We start from the raw sequence: 20,019 nt of genomic DNA on the forward strand, positions 1-20,019 counted from the left end.
GTAAGCAAGCCAAAACAAACAAATTATTATTTTTTTTTTCGTAGTGTACAAAACAAACAAAACTGACGAGAAGAGTTACCATTACACAGATGTAATTAAAAGAGAATACAAGTGTAATTCAGGAGCAAACTAACAACGATAAAAAGTAAGGCGAGGCATCAATTAATTGTTTACATGCGTTGTGAAGCTTCCTGCCCCTTGAAAATAACACGAACATAGATTGACAAAAACAGCAAACGGTGGATCCAAAGAAGGAACCCCTTCTACTGAATTTGACCTGCTCCTTCCTCCCATCTAAAGGACACTGTTATGCTCGGTTATCGTTCGTTGTAAGAAGAAGTAACGAGGTGAAAGTACTTGGTCGCCATGACGACTGATTTCAGTTTCTCAGCCAAGCAAATATCAATCCGATCCAAGTTTTTAGCCTTGACGCAAAAAATATTTTGATGTTTTTTGTAAGAGACACGAAAACTTAACCTTTACGAATTTCCTTTCTAGGTACAGCACTTGATTTCCATGTATTTTTGGTTCAAACAATCCGGCTTAATTAAAGAGTTGAACTCCCATGAACCTCAAAGAACTCGCTGTTTTTGGACACAAAATGAGGAAACCAACAAAAATGTAGACCTGGTGTGCTCAGCTAATGAGGAGCGATTATTTTCGCCGTTCGACCAATCAGGAGAAAGTAATTTTGCCCTCGGTGAAAGGAAAATTAAGAAAAATGCCCTCTGTTACAACAAATCAGCATTCCTATTGTTGATACATGTATTATCATTCATTGCATAAAAATGTACTTATTTTATGCAAACATTTATACATTGGTGAGACAGGAAGAAGGCTAGGCGCCTGATTTTGCGAACATCTTTGAGGCGTTGAAAGAAATGACATGGATACGTCTAAACCAGTCTCTACACACAAAGACTTTTCATGTGAATATTGCAGCTTCAGGTTCACAGGCTTTATTTAAGGCTTCTCTTATTTTACAAATTATCTTCTTTAAGTTCCTACAGTTGCATTACCAAATGTTACCTAAAAAGTATTAATGGAGCCTTTTGTATACGCTCCAGCAAGCATGCATATGGTAAAGGGCAAACGTTTTCTTCTTTAATTTCTACAGTTATATTACCAAACGTTACCTAAAAAGTATTAATGGAGCCTTTTGTATACGCTCCAGCAAGCATGCATGGTAACTGGACAAACGTTTCCTTCTTTAATTTCTACAGTTATATTACCAAATGTTACCTAAAAAGTATAAATGGAGCTTTTTGTATACGCTCCAGCAAGCATGCATGGTAACTGGGCAAACGTTTCCTTCTTTAATTTCTACAGTTATATTACCAAATGTAAACTAAAAAGTATTAATGAAGCTTTTTGTATACGCTCCAGCAAGTATGCATGGTAACTGGGCAAACGTTTCCTTCTTTATTTTCTACAGTTATATTACCAAATGTTATCTCAAAAGCATTAATGGAGCCTTTTGTACACGCTCCGGCAAGCATGGTTGGTAACTGGACAAACGTTATCTTTTGCTTAAGTTTCTACAATTATATTACCAAATGTTATCTTAAAACCTTTAATTGAGCCTTTTGTACACGCTCCAACAAACATGCTTGACAACGGAACAAACGCCAAAATAGGGTTTCTAGGAGGCATTTCAAAAGTAATCCAGCCAATAAACGGATAGCTGATCAGAATGACTGAATTACAAAAACCCAATTGTTCCGCCACGTTTGCAAATGACATGTTAGTTGGAATTTCATAAGAACCTGAGCTTTTTAACGAGTAATCGAGTTATTAACACAGTCTTCACGAACTGTTAAATGCTTATTAATTCCTACAGTAGAGCCTCTGCCTTGAAAACCTCACATAATACGGACACCTCTGTATGCCAGGCGGGATATTACGGATAGTTAACTTGGTCCCAGTAAGACCAAATGAACATGTAAACTCTCCCTTTATATGACCGGCAAATTCATAATACGGGCAATACGTTCAGGCTATTTTGGTGGATTGAAACATTTTACTGCATAATTAGTACCCAATTCCAACGACCGGACACAAATTAAAATGAGTCCATTAACACTATCAGTTGAAGATGCAATTTTGCTTATGGTAAGTTCTCCCTCCGTTTCTGCAGGAAACATACGTATTGGCGCATAAGTGCCCCTTGTACGTTTCCTAAGAAAAACTCCTTAGCCATGAACCTCATTTAGCGTCCGTTTCTGTGGGTAGTCACAGTGGCTCGCTACAAAAAAAGCAACTTCATTGGATGTTTAACTACTAATCACTCACGGCAATATGTTTTGTACCGTCTTGTTTCTATCAGTCTACAAATCACTTAATACGTGACAAGAAATAGGTCAAAACTGTCCTTATTTTATATTGTGGCTTTAGGGTAAACAAACACCTACAATGAGCAAATGGCCACCTAAGTTATCTATTAATGGGGAGATTAAGTACCGACGACGACGACGTCAACGAGAACGTCAGAAACGGGAACGTCAGAAAATAGTCTTAATTAGAAAAAACGTTGAACGTGCATTATACACTTTCGTACATTTCTTTGCCTTCTTCTGCAAAACAACACCGTGAAATGACCAAATTTAAAGTTTTATGGAGAACGTGAACGCATGTCTTGATAATTAATTTTCTTTTCTCTTTCTGAACTTTAAAACCGCCCACACGAAGTTAGCTCCTATAGTCCGGCCACATTACACAACATTACGAATTTTTTTTCAGAAAACACTAATGTAATTTTTAAGTTTTGCTTTCGTTGGTGTCGTCGTCGTCTCTGCTGAGGTCCTTATTTTCTCTTCTACACCGTATCGTTTCCCTGGCAACATTAAGGGTGCAGTCTGACCTGTGTCTAACGAATCAATATTCACTTTAGTTGATAAATTACGTGAATCAACGAACTTAAGTGGTTTTTTTACTGAATTTATCTACTGAATCTTTTCCTTTTTTATTTTACCTACTAAAGCTTTTCTTTTCATGCTATCTACTAAATCTGTTCTTGTTATGTTATCTACTAAATCTTTCTTAGCTACTAAACTTTTCTTTTTTCATCTGCTAAATTCTTTTCTTTTATGTTATCTGCCAAATCTTTTCTTTTAGTGCTATCTACTAAATCGTTCCTTTAATGTTATCTACCAAACCTTTTATTTAATGTCATCTACTAAATCTTTTCTTTTTATGTTATCTACTAAATCTTTTCATAGCTACCAAATCTTTTCTTTTAATGTTTTTTGCTAATTTTTTTCTTTTAATGTTATCTATTAAATCTTTTCTTCTCATGTTATCTACTAAATCTTTCCTAGCTACTAAATCTTTTCTTTTAATGTTATCTACCAAATCTTTTCTTTTAATGTTATCTATTAAATCCTTTCTTTTTATGTTATCTACTAAATCTTTCCTAGCTACTAAATCTTTTCTTTTAATGTTATCTACTTAATCTTTTTTCTTAATGTTATCTACTAAATCTTTCCTTTTTATATTATCTACCAAATCTTTTCTTTTTATGTTACCTGCCACATCTTTTCTTTTAATGTTATCTACTAAATCTTTTCCTTTTATGTTATCTGCCACATCTTTTCTTTTAATGTTATCTACTAAATCTTTTCTTTTAATGTTATCTACCAAATCTTTCCTTTCTATGTTATCTACCAAATCTTTTCTTTTTATATTATCTGCTAAATCTTTCCTAGCTACTAAATCTTTTCTTTTAATGTTATCTACTAAATCTTTCCTTTTTATGTTATCTACCAAATCTTTTCTTTTAATTGATCTACTAAATATTTTGTTTTCATGTTATCTACTAAATCTTTTCTTTTAATGTTATCTATTAAATCTTTTCTTTTAATGTTATCTACTAAATCTTTTCTTTTTTATGTTATCTACCAAATCTTTCCTTTTTATGTTATCTACCAAATCTTTTCTTTTTATGTTATCTACTCAATCTTTCCTTTTTATGTTATCTACCAAATCTTTTCTTTTTATATTATCTGCTAAATCTTTCCTAGCTACTAAATCTTTTCTTTTAATGTTATCTACTAAATCTTTCCTTTTTATGTTATCTACCAAATCTTCTCTTTTAATGTTATCTACAAAATTTTTTCTTTTTATGTTATCTACTATATCTTTCCTAGCTACCAAATCTTTTCTTTTAATGTTATCTACTAAATCTTTCCTTTTAAAGTTATCTATACCAAATCTTTTCGTTTAATGTTATCTACCAAATCTTTTCTTTTTATGTTATGTACTAAATCTTTTCTTTTAATGTTATCTACTAAATCTTTCCTTTTTATGTTATCTACTAAATCTTTTCTTTTTATATTATCTACTAAATCTTTCCTTTTTATGTTATCTACTAAATCTTTCCTTTAAAGTTATCTTTACCAAATCTTTTCTTTTAATGTTATTTACTAAATCTTTCCTTTTTATGTTATCTACTAAATCTTTCCTTTTAAAGTTATCTATACCAAATCTTTTCTTTTAAGGCTATCTACTAAATCTTTCCTTTATGTTATCTGCCACATCTTTTCTTTTAATGTTATCTACTAAACTTTCCTTTTTATGTTATCTACCAAATCTTTTCTTTTAATGTTATCTACTAAATCTTTTGTTTTTATGTTATCTAATAAATCCTTTCTTTTATGTAATCTACCAAATCTTTTTTATTTTATGTTATCTACTAAATCTTTTCTTTTTATATTATCTCCTAAATCTTTCCTAGCTACTAAACCATTTTTTTTATGTTGTCTACTGAATATTTTCTTTTATGTTATCTACTAAATCTCTCTTGTTATGAGCCATTTTTCTGGCGATTTACTCTTATGGAAGGTAGCATCCCATAACTCACTAATTAGCATGCCACAGAGAAGGTATATTTATTATCCCCTAATGTTTGCATTTCCCTTTGTTATTTATTGGGATTCGCTGCTATTAAAGTCATTCATCCTGTTGGATCATAGCTTAATTTCTGTCTACTCATAAACTAATGGATCAGTAATCATAATTGTACTAGTTAGAAATAATTATGATTCACTTAATTGATTATTTAAATTATTTCACTTGGACTTCACTCACTAACTCGTAATTCAGAACAGCAGCAGTTAATAGGTATCTATGTCTCTCGGATTGATTTTTTGTAACAGCGTTGGCAATGTAATCTAGACCCCGCTCTTTCTACGTACTTAAATCATACAATTATTTCAGAGTGGAGTGACACCTGGATCACGTTTTACACTTCTATCCTATAAATTATATTTAAAAACTGAAGGCTGCGTTTCTTTTTGCGCAAGTGAATAGAAAAGAACATAAAAAAGTAAAAGAAAACAAAATAAAAATAACGAACAAACAAAAAGCAAGCACAATCACCACCACAACAAAGCAGTTACAACGTTGATTGCGTATCATTTGCTCAGAGTTTAGTATCGTATGATTTTGTTGGTTTAGCGGTGTGAATAGTAACGACGGTCACATCAGTGTGGAATTCGACGTTGCCGGGCCGTTCTTCGTCTTCTTTCCTTGAAGGACTCTCAGTTGATTCTTCCTCTTCTTCGAGGGTGAAGTTGACCACGCCGCTGTCTTTTATGGCGGTTGTCATGGACGGCATGTCAATTCTACCTGTCTGAAGTTGTTGCTTAAGAACGTTAGTCCCAGCCAATCCTCGAATTTCGCCCTGAAGTTCATTCAAAGGTAACAACAGGGCGAGGCAGCAAGATAGGGACCATTTTGGATTTTTGCGCCATTCTTTGACGTAACGATAAATATAGATAATGTACTGGACTGAAAAGACAAAATAAACTAAATTACTTAAATTGTAATGGCCGTTCTCGCTTCCATACAAAACCTCACAATTTTTCCAACATTCAAATCGTCCTGAAATCTCAGCCTTAAAGGTTATTGGTCTGGCTCCAGTTGTTCAAAGGCCGGATAACTTTATCCTGTGGATAAGGCACTATCCGACAGTTTTAATCTGTGCAAATATTTCAGTATTTCTTCTTGTACAAGCGAATATGCACACTCCAACCACAGTTAAGTTTGGGAGTGTACTAAAACCTTGTTCAACATTTAACGTGAAGTATAGTTTAGACACTGAATAGTGCCTTATCCAGCGGATAAAGTTATCCGGCCTTTGAACAACTGGGGCCTGAAAATTGGTGTTCTACAATGTAGCTAAAAAAAACCATGCTCTTTGCATTTCTGTAATTCATATAGCTGCAGCTATTGGCAAGTTTGCCAATTTTTGGTCACGTGATCAACTGTTGCAAAAGGCCTATTCCTTAGAGACATCATGTCCCAGGGAAATTTGTGTTACTTTTTGAAAACACAGTAACTGAGGATTGGCCAAAATTTGAACTGTCCGCTGAGAAGTGGCAAAGTTTATTTTTTTTTAGCTGATAGCTATGAAACATTCATCAAATGTTACCTGTTTGAGATGCCTAACCTTTGTTTGAGTATAGCCATTGTAGATTTTTATTGGGAAACAACTACCCAATTACAGTGTAGTTAATACATGGGGAATAAGAGGCTAACGATGATGACTTGTAGCTCCTCAGTTTTGTCTAGAGGTCTTGTGATCGTTAGATGATGCTATACAGTGTTCGTAAAGTCTCAGAAGAGATTGGAATCACTTGAAAGTTATTTAGAAATGTTCGGATGATACCCGGCGCTGTCCGATCAGCTAATGAGAAATGGCTTAACAGAATGCCGTCTTTGCACATATATCGTTTGTTTCAAAGAAGAGATAGTATGAATCCGTAAGGATAACAAAGAGAAACTGTATTTGCTGTATTTATAGTTAGGCGCACGAAATTAGAAGGACTAGACTGAACAGACTTAAGGTGGCTTACTACAGTTTTCTAAAGTAAAAGACGGCCTTGAATCAAACTTAAGAAGAACGCTAGCAGGAGTTGTTTAGGATTTTTTAGCACAATAATCAGAAATAAAATTTGTCATGCTCAAAAAGTGTAAAATAGTCTTAAGTGGGGGCCTGGGAATTACACTTGTTAGAGTTGTCTGGCTCTAAATCTGGCCGTACTACGGTAACCCTACTCTAAAATTTCAGGATTTGAAAAGTGGGCAAAAATACGTAGTTGTAGGTAAGAGCACGAACCCCTATCAGGTAGAAATTTGGCAAATGACAAAATTTTGACTTATTTGAAACTTCCTAAAATATAGCAAATATTTGAATGTAGGTTGTACGGCTAGATTTGTAGAAATTTAGCGAGAAAAAATGTTTTTCGCAATCTACGGTAGGAAAGCCATTGCGCATGCTTGTTTCTGGGAAAACCCGGGTTGCAGCGTGCGCGCGCGCTCCAACTGGTGAGCGCATGCTACCTTCGTGTTCAGGGATTTTCCGCAGCTCTGCAAAGGCTTCAAGGCTGTTAAGGACCAGCAACCATTAGAAAGCTCGTTTTATCAGTTTTCAAGCCCAAACATAATTTAGCTACTTAGCACACTTCTGGAACCTACTCGGTATATGGTAAAATTGTTTTTTCCGCGAGCCGCCATTTTGTTATTTTTGCTTGCGTGGTCGCGAGCTCGCATCACTTTGCACGCGTGTGTTGCTTTCGTGTTGGGAGAACGCGCATATTACACTAGCGTAGTGCAACACCTGTAGTAAGCCACCTTAATGGATCCTAGTCAACCACGGCTTTGATGTTGTTTTACGGTCTAAATTTGCCATCAACGTGCGAGAAAGATCAACAGTAGAACTTGCATTAGTATGGTATTTGTGTTCTCAACCCTCGATACATGACACGATGCAAATATTTATGGAATATTTTATATTATTCAATATTTGTATGAATATCGAATACCAAGTTGCGAATACTTAAAACCATGTTTTACTGGGTATCCTAGTTTTCCATGGCCGTAGACCACATGAAGAAATGGCATCGAGGGGTACGCATAAATACAACGTTCGGTTGAATAAATTGCGTGACCGAATTCGTACATGATAAGACAATAACAATTTACATCCCGTTACACTGCAAGCCATGACGCCATAAACTAAAACCTTTTACCACCGATTTCATTGATACGCGATCCTCGAATAAAAAATCCCGCGAACATTTGGCGATTTACTTCCGTCAATCCTGCGCTCTTTATATTGTGTTATAGGAATGCCGCTCTTGTTTTCAAAAATATGGCCGCCAATTTGTAGCCTGTACGTTCGACATGGTTGCTTCTTAATCTTCACGTTTACGTTAGCGAGTGGTGTATTTGCTCGTGCAGGGGTTGAGCATCGATTGATAAAAAGCCACCGCTCTGACTGTCTTTCCTCTTGCGTACTGAACTGAGCCATCCCTGTATATTTTCATCTTCGTACACTCCTGGATATTGCTCAATTACTCTCCTTATAAACAATACGTCATGTGCTGTAAATGATAAAAGGTGATCAATGTCATCTATTGCATGGTCGTTTATTTATGCCGATTTATGCGATTCTTTTTTCACCTACCGTCCATTTGGCTTGCTTTTCCCGTCCGGGCTGTGAAATCAACCGTGGAGGTATTTCTGTATTTTTCCGAATTTTCTTCACAAATGTCAACCCCACTTTCAGAAGTCTTGCTATAGCGATCGCGCTCAACCCCTGCACGAGCAAAACACCAGTCGCTAACGTAAACTTGAAGAAGAAGAAGCAACCATGTCGAACGAACAGGCTACAAAGTGGCCGCCATATTTTTGAATACAAGAGCGGCATTCCTATAACACCATATTAGGAGCGCATGATTGACGGAAGCGAATGGCCAAATGCTCGCGGGAGTTTTTATTCGAGGGTCGCATATCAATGAAATCGGTGTTAAATGGGTTTTATTTGGAGTTTCTTTAAAATCTGGAACATGGGATATTCCGGAACATCTCAAAACATCCCGGAACATGAAATAGAACGAAATAAATTAACACAAAAATAGAAAAAATATATTTGAAAACTAAAACTTTGAAAAGCTTAGTTATGAAAAAAAAAAACATAACATAAATCAGCTTAACTACAATAAAAGAAAAATATTTGTATAAAAAGATTGTTCCTCTTGAAGATACTGATCCGCTTACATTATGTAAATAAAGATTGAGTTTGCACGAGTATGTCTTTCAGAGTAAAATTGGTTTTATCAAGGCCTGTGCTATACCGGTGTTTTTGTATCTGGTCAAGACGGATTTGATAGAGCCTTTTATTCATCAATCGTATGTTTAATATTTGAAAATCTCCTCATTTTGAATATGACCTCTTATTCTGTGTGTTTAACGATGGTGTTTTTGATGCCATATAGGCCATTTCAGCTGGGTTTGGTTTGGCTCGTTTAAGCTCGTGATAGTTTTAACTATTGTTATTGTTCACATCTGTGTAGTGATAGGGCAGGAAACCTCCCTTGGGTCGTCCAATTAGTATCATTCAGGCTGTTAGATTTTGTTGCAAGCTGTTGTGTTAGTTGGTACGACAATTTGACTTTTTATTCTAGTTAAGCTGATTTATTTTATGTATTTTATAATTTTTCTCTCTTTTTCAGTATTCATATATCCTTTCTATTTTTTCCCTTTAGTTATTTCGTTCTATTCAATGCTCCGGAATGTTCCGGAATGTTCCATGTTCCGGATTTTATTTACGCCCTTTTAGGGTAAAATTTGACACAAATGAGGTCGATTGCAAACGTAAATCTTCACAATGTACCATCAAGAATAAAGTCAATAAAATAATACACGACCTAGCGGGCTGTATGTAGTCCGCCGGCAGACTACCGGGACTTCGAACACGCTTAATGGAGTAAAATGTCAGCGAATAGGTTTGAAAAGCCCTACAAACTAAGAAATATCATTTCCTCACACGATGGCCTGTTGCTGGTATTTTTCTCCCACTTGTGCGGGCTCGTCAATCGCAGCGATGTGTACCACCAAAACATACAACAATGACAAAGCGGGTGACAAGAACGAAAGTTCTTTGCTTGATTAAAGGGGACGTTCCACAGCTACCGAGAGAGGAGCAACATTTTGGAATACGTCAATAATCGAAATGAAGTTCTCCATTGAAAGAAGTTGGATTAAGTCGGTGAGGAGCGCAAAGAACAAGCCGAACTACGGTATGACAAACATGGATTCGCTTTTAGAGGAGGTGATCGGAAACAAATTGGAAATGTGTGATCCACTGATTGATTCGTACTTGAAGGAGATCGGCAAAGCCATAGGTTCGAAGCTAAGCAGATCAAAAGCCACCAGCTTAGCCAACCCAGTTATTCTTTTTGTGCCTTGGCCTGTGTTCTGCCATATCCCTACCCTGGCTAGGGGATACTCGGGAGACACAACAGCCTTGAGCCCCTCCCCGTTAGATTTTCACGCAGAGAAAGAGTTATAATTTATGTAAATTCAAATGACAAACGAACAATGAGAATATTGGCCTGGAACAACGTCAGGCAAATATATCTACATAAATTATTATCACGGATGCCATTTTAGAAACAAACCCATCACATGACCAGAACAGCGTCGCGGAGGAAAGTTGCCTAGCAACGGGCCATCGTGTCTACACACGGGTGTTCCAATGATGAATGAATCCATCAAATAAAACCACTGGTAAATTAAAAGTGTGTAGTTGTGAATTAAATCCAGAACGTGTTGTATAAGGCAAGATACAGCAGAATTTCATTCCACCGTGTAAAAATTAAACAAATAAATAAATAAATAAATAAACAAAAACAAAAAAACCTTGAATTTTTATATCAGAGAGAACGGTAGATTTCCCTGTCGAGGAGTGCAAAGCATAATGGGTGACAATGTTATCAATATCTTGTCGGCATGGTAACAGCAAGCCACTTGATAAAATTACTGTTATACCAGATTGTAAGCTGATACATCTTAGGAAAAGTCAGCAAGTTTGGTGGTGTTTGCGTTTGTACTTTAAACGTCACGGGCTGATTCTAGATCAGTCTCCCCACCCTCTCTTTCCAGGCTGAATTGGATAAAAAGATGACTTACAAAAAGGCACTTACCACTTAGAAGGAGGATCACTGAAGCATTTGCTCCAACTACCAGTAACTCGAACATGATTTTATCCACGGAATGATCCACAGATGAAGGGATGTTTTCGCTGGGAATCTTACTCACGGCTCCTATTCCCAAGTTGACGAAAGTAACCACTAAAGATGTTAGCATTAACCTGTTCTCGAACGGATCTACCACTGGTTTTTTGACGGCAAAGCCAATTGCATAGATACCTGACATGATGGAAGCGATTCCTGCATAGGACCTGCTCTCACTGCCGATTAGGATTAAACCAGATGTCAGGATAACCTTGCGCACTGTATCAACAAGTTCCCAGTACCATGCAGAAGGCCTGTAGTTTTCAAACAGGAATCGTAATCCCGTAAGCAATTCAGCCCTTTTTGCTTCATTGTCGTCGTCGCAACTTTCACCGGCACCTTCGTCGTCGTTTCGGATAGTTTGCAGCGACCTTCGTTGACTCAAGAGGAGAGTGAGGAATGAAGCTGCTGGCAGGAAAAGCACGTAACCGACGGCAACGTATCCGACGATGACTAAACGATTGTATCTTGAACTATTACAGTTTATGCCAAAGTCCGCCTTTAAATATCTGGTACAATCATCCTTTTCATCATCACTGCAAAGCGTACGACAAGCGAGAGGCAGTACGGCTGCTGTTTTCAAACACGTGCTGAGGTAGGTAACATACAGGATGAAAAAAGCGTTTCTGTAGATCAACTCTTTCGTCTGAGACATTTTCAGGGCTTTCTGTTGGTCATCCAAGGTGGAACGCAATCTGAGGTATAACTTTCTGATTCCGTAAACACAGATCGACAGGATGATAACTAAAGCGTTTAGCGTGAGTATGGAAAAAAGATCTCCAAATGCATCAATTTTCAATTCTGGAAAGAGACAGTGAACAGGCGCAATCTGGAACACGTTTAATTGCAAAGCCTGGGAATATGTTCCGATGAGGGCAAGAGATTGGGGCCATTCAATGTATGCAAATGCTTCAAGCAGTCCAAACGTTACTTGGTAAAAACCAATAACGATTTTGAGCCGCCCAAGAACAATGTCCACTGCAGAACGCCCGACATTCTTTTTGCTTTTCTTTTTGCTTGACCATACCAGGATAGCGATTATTATGATAATGACTGCAGCCGAGATAGAAAGCTGCCCGATCATCCATTTTTTTGTTGGGCACAGTTCGCAGCTTTTAAATTGCTTGTAGTAGCCATCACTGCAAACTTCACACAACGGACCTTTGTATCCAATGCTGCAGTTAGAATCTATACCTCCAGTACAAGATTCTTGGCGAGGACATCTATGAGGTTTCGGTACAGCGTGTGGGTACTTAGTTAAAGACCGATTGGGTAGCGAGCCATTAATGTGTGCATTAACTTCAGCGGTAACATTAAGGACATTGCTTGTGAATTCTCTATAGAGATGTTTGTGTGTCTCATTTTCCCAGTACCACCAGAAACCAGACTTTAAAGTTGCGAAGTCATCAGCGCATTCTAAACCATCAGCACCACATGGTTTGCATTCCCCAAACAGATCTGTCCGATAAAACGACTGCAGGCATTTGCAAGCTCGAAATCCAGCAAAAGAGCTAGAATCAGTTCCTGTTAACGAAAAGTAAAGTATAGTTTTTAATCTCCTTATCTATGCATGTATAGCTTTTTGCTTCTATGTCTGTTTGTGATTTTGAGGTCGCTCATAACGGTTTGCAGCTTTTCTCTTCAGTTATAATTTGATCGATAAGTACTGCTATTCTTTATCAGTAAATGGTGCAAACATAGTCATAATTGTTCGACTTAATAAGCAACAATAACAAAAATATAGCCGTTAAAAACATCCCTTGTTTTAGCTTAGGTTAGCATAACACAAAAACGAGCTGTATGATCCCAACGTTTTACTATGGAATTCTAACCAGCATGCCAATACGCACCTTCTTGCAAACTCACTAAAAAAAGATGTTATAGGAGGGGTTTAGGAGCCACCTTGAATTTTCAAAAATATTAGGTGAATTATTTAGCGCAGTATAAATTAATATTTCTTATTTTTCGGTTGGCTCGGTTTCCTTTGTTCTTTTCGGTTGAATATATGCAATAGCCCTTGTCAATTACTAACTGTCTGAAAAGCTGGGTGCGGCTTTGGTTTTAAAAGGGGAGGGCGGGGTTGAAAACAATAACTGATAACAACGGACGAGGGGGAAATATATATCTCCCCCCTCCCTCGTCATATACCGCTCGACTTATTCCCCTTATTCAGTGTTCTCAAAAATTTCAACGAGTGCTTAATCGTTTACTATTAAAAAAAAAATGAAGAACATAACTTTTACTACTACTACTACTACTACTACTACTACTACTACTACTACTACTACTACTACTACTACTACTACTAATTTAATAACAGGCCACTCATTCCATACTCGTACTGTGCCACTGTTAGCTTTCTTTACATTTGCAGGATTACGGTCACTAATCCGCTCAGCAAAGACAGTGTAGGAAGTTTTTGGTTAAAAAGACTTCATCTTCACAACCGCTTATCGTTGTTTCCACACGGAACGATAGCTGACTGCACACTATTTCCAAAATTTAACAACAGCCGCTCAACTACGTGTAGTGTACTGAATCCAGTGTTTACCACGTATACCAGCAGACAAAAGCAATTGTTTATACATATTGTTGTGTGAATAATCCAAAGTTCAAAAAACAGTTGAGAAAAACATCTTCAGAGCCGAAATCTCACTGCCTACAACTGTCATCAAAAAGTGTTGTGTATTAGACTTCGACCTGTTATAAAATAAGCATTTAACTATTTAAGGTCTGTGTTTCTATTAAGGAAACCTCACCAACAGAAAAAATAAGCATGTTATTGACCTGTCCCTCGGGGATTTGTGATATATTTCCCTCGTGGCGTGCCCTCGGGCGCAAGGGAAATATATCAGATATCCCCTCGTTCCAGGCCAATAACCCTTACATAACTAGTGTACTCATATGCACTACTTTGTTGTTTCCAGTTTGTTTGTTTTTTTAATTTGTTGTTGTTGAAAGTTGCCCATGCTTGCAAATCGTTTCAATCTTTACCCGTAAGGACAATTGTTCGTTTGTTTAGCGGAAAAAACGAAAGAAAAGGAAGCGCCAACGTTTGAGTCTCTTGGCCAGGGGTGAGTAAACTCTGCAGCGACACGTTTGCTTTTCCATCCATGCGTCGGGACAAGTGAAAGAAGGGACAATGCCCCAAAACCTCTCCAGGGCTTGGAATCTTAGACTGGGTTAGGTTACTACATGCCTTGTGTTTCGCTGTAGATGTTTAACTCCTTTAAACACTCTGGATATTTTAGCAAGATAATGGTATTACCTTGAGGACAGGCTTTGCAATCGCTGGCGTTCTTCCCAGGCGCATCGTTCTCAGACACAAAAGTTCCGTTAGGGCATCGTAAACAACTTTCACTGACAAAGGCTTCAGTGTCCGAATAATGACCTCCTAAAATGTTAAACAAAAAATATTCAAAACTTAAAAACCTTAACCATGCTTTCTAGGGTAAGCAGGGAAATAGTAGGAGTGTCACACAAGTGGTACGCGATAAACGAGCAGCTCACCATAGTTATTGAGCTTCCATGACATTTTTGTATAACCAATCAAAGCAATTAAAAGGACTCTGTTACGCCGCAAAATGTAATACTAACGCAAAATTTAATAACATCGACGCAAACTGTGATAAAGTATTCAACGCAAAATGTAAGAACGTTTCTGACGCACAATGTAATAACGCAAAATGTAACAACTCACGAATGACGTGAATGTAATTTTGAAATCAGTATCATGATTCAGTGTACGTTCACCTATGCATAAATTGAATAACAGGTGTACAGGTTTTATTCTCAACTCTTAAAAGTTTCAGATCGGAGGATTGGTGTTTTCTTACGGTATCTACTTATGGTGGCGTTTAAAAATGTGACTTTTTGGTGCTACGCTTATTCAAAAGAAGAAATCTTAAATTTTGCGTTGAAAACTATATTACATTTTGCGTTAATATTGCATTTTGCAGGGACTCTCGACATGGTCACAATTTCTATCGTATATTATACACGTTCGTGTGGCACTCGAAAAATAGGCGCCGCCCTCCAAAAAGCGCCTCAGCCCTCAATAACAACGCGGCCACTTATTCGAAGCACATGAACATTAACTCTAGGGTGATAGATTACGAAGGGGGTTTCATCCTCATATAACTACAGTCAAACCTCTTAAAAACGGACACCGAGGGAACATGAATTAGTGTCCGTATCATAGAGGTGCCAATTTTAGAGAAGTAGGCCTTAGATGAATTTCGGTCTCTCAGAGACCAAGTGAACTGTCCTTAAAAGAGAGGTGTCCGCATCAAGAGGTGTCCGTAAAGAGAGGTTTCACTGTGCGCGAGTCCGATCTACAGAGTTTTTTAACTGAGTCTCTTTATGTCTATTATGCATTTACGTTTCCAAAAGTGACTGTTTTAAAGGAGCGTAGCACCTAAAAGTCACATTGTTAAGCGCCACAATAAGTAGATACGATAAGAAAACACCAGTCCCCCGATCTGAAACTTTTAAGAGTAAAGAATAAAACCTGTACTCCTGTTATTCAATTTATGCATAGGTGAATATACACTGAATCATGATACTGATTTCGAAATACTATACACGTCATTCGTGAGTTATTACATTTTGCGTTATTACATTATGCGTCAGAAAAGTTCTTACATTTTGCGTTGAATACTTTATTACAGTTTGCGTCGATGTTATTACAATTTTGCGGCGTAAAAGACCTTTTTCTTTTTCTTAATATTTGACTTTAATGCATTGAGAAGTAAATTCACTTCAATGTGTAACGAAAAAAAATAACACTTGCGCGCGTTAAGTTTTGTCCTCTAAAGATAACATGCTGGAGTCAAGAATGTGATTTGTGAAGCACACTAGATAAATTAAAGGGGCAGCTTCATGGGAGATATCATGATTTCGGCCAAAAATTCACTAAATTTAAACTTTAAACACTGTCTTACAGTTAATTTCTAAATCGCTAATTGAAAAAAATTGACGCAAAGGTTGAACTAAAATATAGTACAACCGATTTTTAACGTGTTACGACAGCGAAAATTATTGGAAAAGGTTGGCCTGACGTTTTCAAATTTGAACCCATCTTTATTTTGGTCGTCTTCCAGATGATAGTTTCTTGGCATTCTACTATATATTCTTTTAATTTAATTTTGGTCGTTATATCTTGGCTGCTATCGACGGAATAGCGTTTTTTTTTTATTTTCAGTGTGTTGATAATTATAGCGTGATACTGTCCTTTTAAGATGAAGTTTTTCCAGGACAGCATTCATTATTTTGCAGATTCAATTTCAATAAAAATTGAGCATCACTGGAAGAAGCTTTCATTAACGTTATGATAGAACTGTACATTTTAAAACATCTTTTTTGGTTTAAAAAAATACATCTATCCAATGAGTCATATATAACACATTGCAAGGTATGTCTTTAGTAAAGAACAGGAAACCTTAATCCTTTGTGGTTTTATATCAGGTTGTCAGTGTACTAAGTATGAATTTGACAGTCCAAACGGCACAATGCTTTTAATTTTCTGTGTTTGGCGGCAAACTATGATACCCTATTGAGCATGATTCTATGATCAAATCATCTCTGTAAATAATCCACTATTTTGTTTTTATCAAGTGCGGACATGAAAATTCTAACTTTCATTCTGGAAGCGCTCGTACTGTCTCGGTTTCTTATTCCATCCCAAAATACAAACGAATGTTCCCTTCCTTTTCATGGAGATAAGTGAAAATGCTTTTTTTTTTTGGGGGGGGGGGGGGGGGGAATTGAGAGTATTTAGAAAGTACAGTAAACACTCCCTGTCCTGAAAATAAAACCATTTTCTTGGGATGGTAGGGTTTACAGTAAAGTTACAACTGGCATCTCAAACTTGTATGTCTGGAACAAAAAAATGTTTCCCTTGTTTGTTGGAGATAGCGGAAGTCTACTCTATAGTCAATTTTTACTCTATAGGCAATTTGTTATCGGTTACTTGTAGAACCCCTGTCATGACCTCAATCGGTCACGTTCTCCTATCTGATTGGTCCATCCAAATGGCCTTCTCTAAGTATCAAAATTTGAAGCCTAAGCTTTAAAGATATAAATCTTAACAACTCTTTGAATGTAGTTTCCTGGATCGCTTTGAACAAACATTTCGCTCCGTCAAGGTTAGTTGTTATGAACATATATCTTTTGTGTTCTGCAATCTTGATAAAGTGGACTTTAATTCTATTTATCTCTTTATTTATTTATTTATTTATTTATTTATTTTTATTCTGAGTAGGTAGGTCGAATTGTGCGAACAAAATGACCTTGAAAATCCATGCTGTTTCACAGAGTTGTTGTTGTTGTTTTAATTTTCATCACTTTTCCGAGGAATCCATGTCAGATTTGTCTTCCGAGCTAAGTGAAAATGTTTTAAACCATACGTAGTAAGACAATGTGTCACATTCCCAACACCCCTTCCGAAATTCCTACTTTTTTTCCTGTAAACCGTATGTCCACCTTGCCTAGATCAGTATCCTATGATCAGGTTGTTCTGCTGAGCGCCTTTATAGCACATGTCATAACCCGGACACAGAGTATCCAAAGGAGTGGGCAAACATTTAATGTCGGAATACTTATGAACAACCAGCGAAAGATGCTGCATTTAAATAGTCAAAACAGCAGTGTATATCGAACGAACGAATGATAATGAATGAATGAATGAATGAATGAATGAATGAATGAATGAATGAATGAATGAATGAATGAATGAATGAATGAATGAATGAATGAATGAATGAATGAATGAATGAATGAATGAATGAATGAATGAATGAATGATCAATGAATCAACATTTTTTTTTTAATTAGTCAATTGTTTTAAGACGAAAATTAGCGATAAGAAAATTCGACGTTTAGATGCCTCTGTGTCCGTCATTTTCAATAAATATGCAAGGAAAACGTAATATATATGACGACAGAAAGTTGCCGAGACGTCGATTTCCTTATTGCTAATATTTTATCATAAATTTTTGTCAAAGTCTTCAGTTATAATAAATCAGTTGTTTGCCAGCTTTAATGCAGTGCTGGCCATTTATGATGAGCTCTTCTTAGGAAACAACTTTGTTAAAAGACTTAACAGTGATTTTAAAAATATCTTCTATACAAGATAGACACTTGAAGAGACTCACCTGCTGGGCACTCCTGGCAGGTACGAATGCCCAACTTCAAAATCGTGCCGGATGGGCATGGAAGGAGTCTGTATTCTCCTAGTGATGTATTTCCAAACCCAGCAGCCACAAAAGCCTGCTTTATGCTCCGCCTGACTACGTAATCCGACATTTGAGAAAGGTTGATATCTTCTGATTCGCTTTCCCCCAGGCCACTTCAAACAAATCACAACAAAAGAAAACAAATAATAGAATACTTAGCTGAAATCGATGAAGCTAAGAATTGTTCAATAATTTATTCAGAAAATAATCAGTTTAACACTTACAGCTGGATTTTGCAGCGCACTTTTCCATTTGCACGGGTGAATTTCATGGTACCTATTTTTCCATTTTTCACAGTTCTGCAAAAGGTACATACATAGCTATTTGCTTTTCAACGGGTTCATTGAATCATGAAATTGAACTGAAACAAAACATTACGTCATTTACCCGAGCCTATTTATTTTATTATTATTATTATTATTATTATTATTATTATTATTATTATTATTTTTTTTTTTTTTTTTTTTTTTTTTTTTTACATTCTCTGCTCGGAAGGGGTTGGCGGTAGGGGGTTTGTATAGACTATCAAGGCTATGACATTAGCACCCGAGAGAAAGATGGTACGTCAAAAAATGTTTTCTGTGAGGAGTACAATGAGGAAATGTGTCCAAATGGAGGCCATTTGGTTTTCTTTCTTTTTTTTTTTTAAGTGACAGGGTACTGCAGACATATTTGCTTTAGGTTACTCAAAACAGGAAGATTCCTTTTTTCTGCAAACAATAATACGTGCCATCATTTAGTTGACACTGCGAGATGAAAATAAGTGAAAACTGACCTGTCATAGCGAATTGTTTCCAGGTAAATTTATTTAAAAAGTTATAAAAGTTTAAAAACTCCTCTAGAAAACACGGTGTCAAACTGGAATATCTATGAATTAAGAGTATCAATATTTACTATTTGATAACAAAAAAAAAAACTACTGTTTAAACGCGGAGCAGGATTTTTGATACTCACATTTCAGTAGCCAGATTAGCTGCCCCAGTGAGAGATGTAGAGTTTACTAATTCCAACTCCGTCCTTATCATGTATCTAACGACAAGAAAACGATGTTGTGTTGTTTGACTTTTTATCAAATGTTATTTAATATCTTTCACAAGAGTACTAGTAACGGAGTGATGACAAACCTTATAATTCGACATCCTTTGAAACTTTGTTTTTATAACTGATCTTGGACAAATAATTGAATTTATCAAAAGCTTTCAAGTTGACACCTCATCATTCGAACACTCTAATGCATTCTTTAGAAAACGAGACAAAGAGTTATTGTTTCTAACTTGTGTTTGTAAATAAAAGTAGACAATTTGCGGGAGTGAGTTAGGGTAGCTCTCTCGAGAAAAAAAGCAAGACGCTCAAGTTTACTACTAGTCAGTCGAACGGCGACGGAACCCCTTTTGAGAAAATTATAATTAACGGCAAATATTTGAAATGTGGCTTACTGTTTTTCATTTTCCCTTCACTTTGTTTTGGGTCATTCATTTACACATTTGTGTACCTTTATAGCCTAATTTTTATGTAGTAGATTTTTTTTTTTGAAAACAAATTCCTTCCGTCGAATTCATGAACTGTTGGGATACTTTACCTTATTCAGCACTTTAAACGAATTTTTGTTTTCCTTTGAAGACTAAAACGATTAAATTTTCCATATCCCAAAGGTCTTTTCCGATCAAAAACACAACCTTTTTTTTATTACAATGTGAGCCGAACCT

At 36.4% G+C, this 20,019-nt stretch overlaps 2 protein-coding genes across 6 annotated transcripts in view; one reads left to right on the forward strand and one right to left on the reverse strand.

Annotated features, from left to right (window-relative positions):
* The window catches only part of LOC146485634 (ras-like protein 1), a 567,471-nt gene that overhangs the window by 198,339 nt on the left and 349,113 nt on the right, over positions 1–20,019 (forward strand). The window lies entirely within an intron of this gene.
* Positions 4,865–19,339, reverse strand: LOC146485644 (uncharacterized). Its single transcript, XM_085102968.1, has 6 exons — positions 19,268–19,339; positions 18,538–18,612; positions 18,233–18,426; positions 14,347–14,472; positions 10,989–12,602; positions 4,865–5,787 (listed from the first exon to the last, which is right to left on the reverse strand). The coding sequence occupies exons 1-6, from the start codon at positions 19,336–19,338 to the stop codon at positions 5,420–5,422; spliced, it is 2,448 nt and encodes an 815-aa protein (XP_084959094.1). The 5' UTR covers position 19,339; the 3' UTR covers positions 4,865–5,419.

Source organism: Pavona decussata, unplaced genomic scaffold, assembly GCF_977016875.1.
Source record: "Pavona decussata unplaced genomic scaffold, jaPavDecu1.1 SCAFFOLD_25, whole genome shotgun sequence".
NCBI classification, from domain to species: domain Eukaryota; kingdom Metazoa; phylum Cnidaria; class Anthozoa; order Scleractinia; family Agariciidae; genus Pavona; species Pavona decussata.

Coding starts and splice junctions, on each gene's coding strand:
- LOC146485644 (XM_085102968.1), bottom strand. CDS start 19,338: ATGATAAGGACGGAGTTGGAATTAGTAAACTCTACATCTCTCACTGGG. Junction 14,473..18,232: donor CTGCCAGGAGTGCCCAGCAG/GTGAGTCTCTTC, acceptor TTAACATTTTAG/GAGGTCATTATTCGGACACT. Junction 5,788..10,988: donor AGTGATCCTCCTTCTAAGTG/GTAAGTGCCTTT, acceptor TTGTCTTTTCAG/TCCAGTACATTATCTATATT.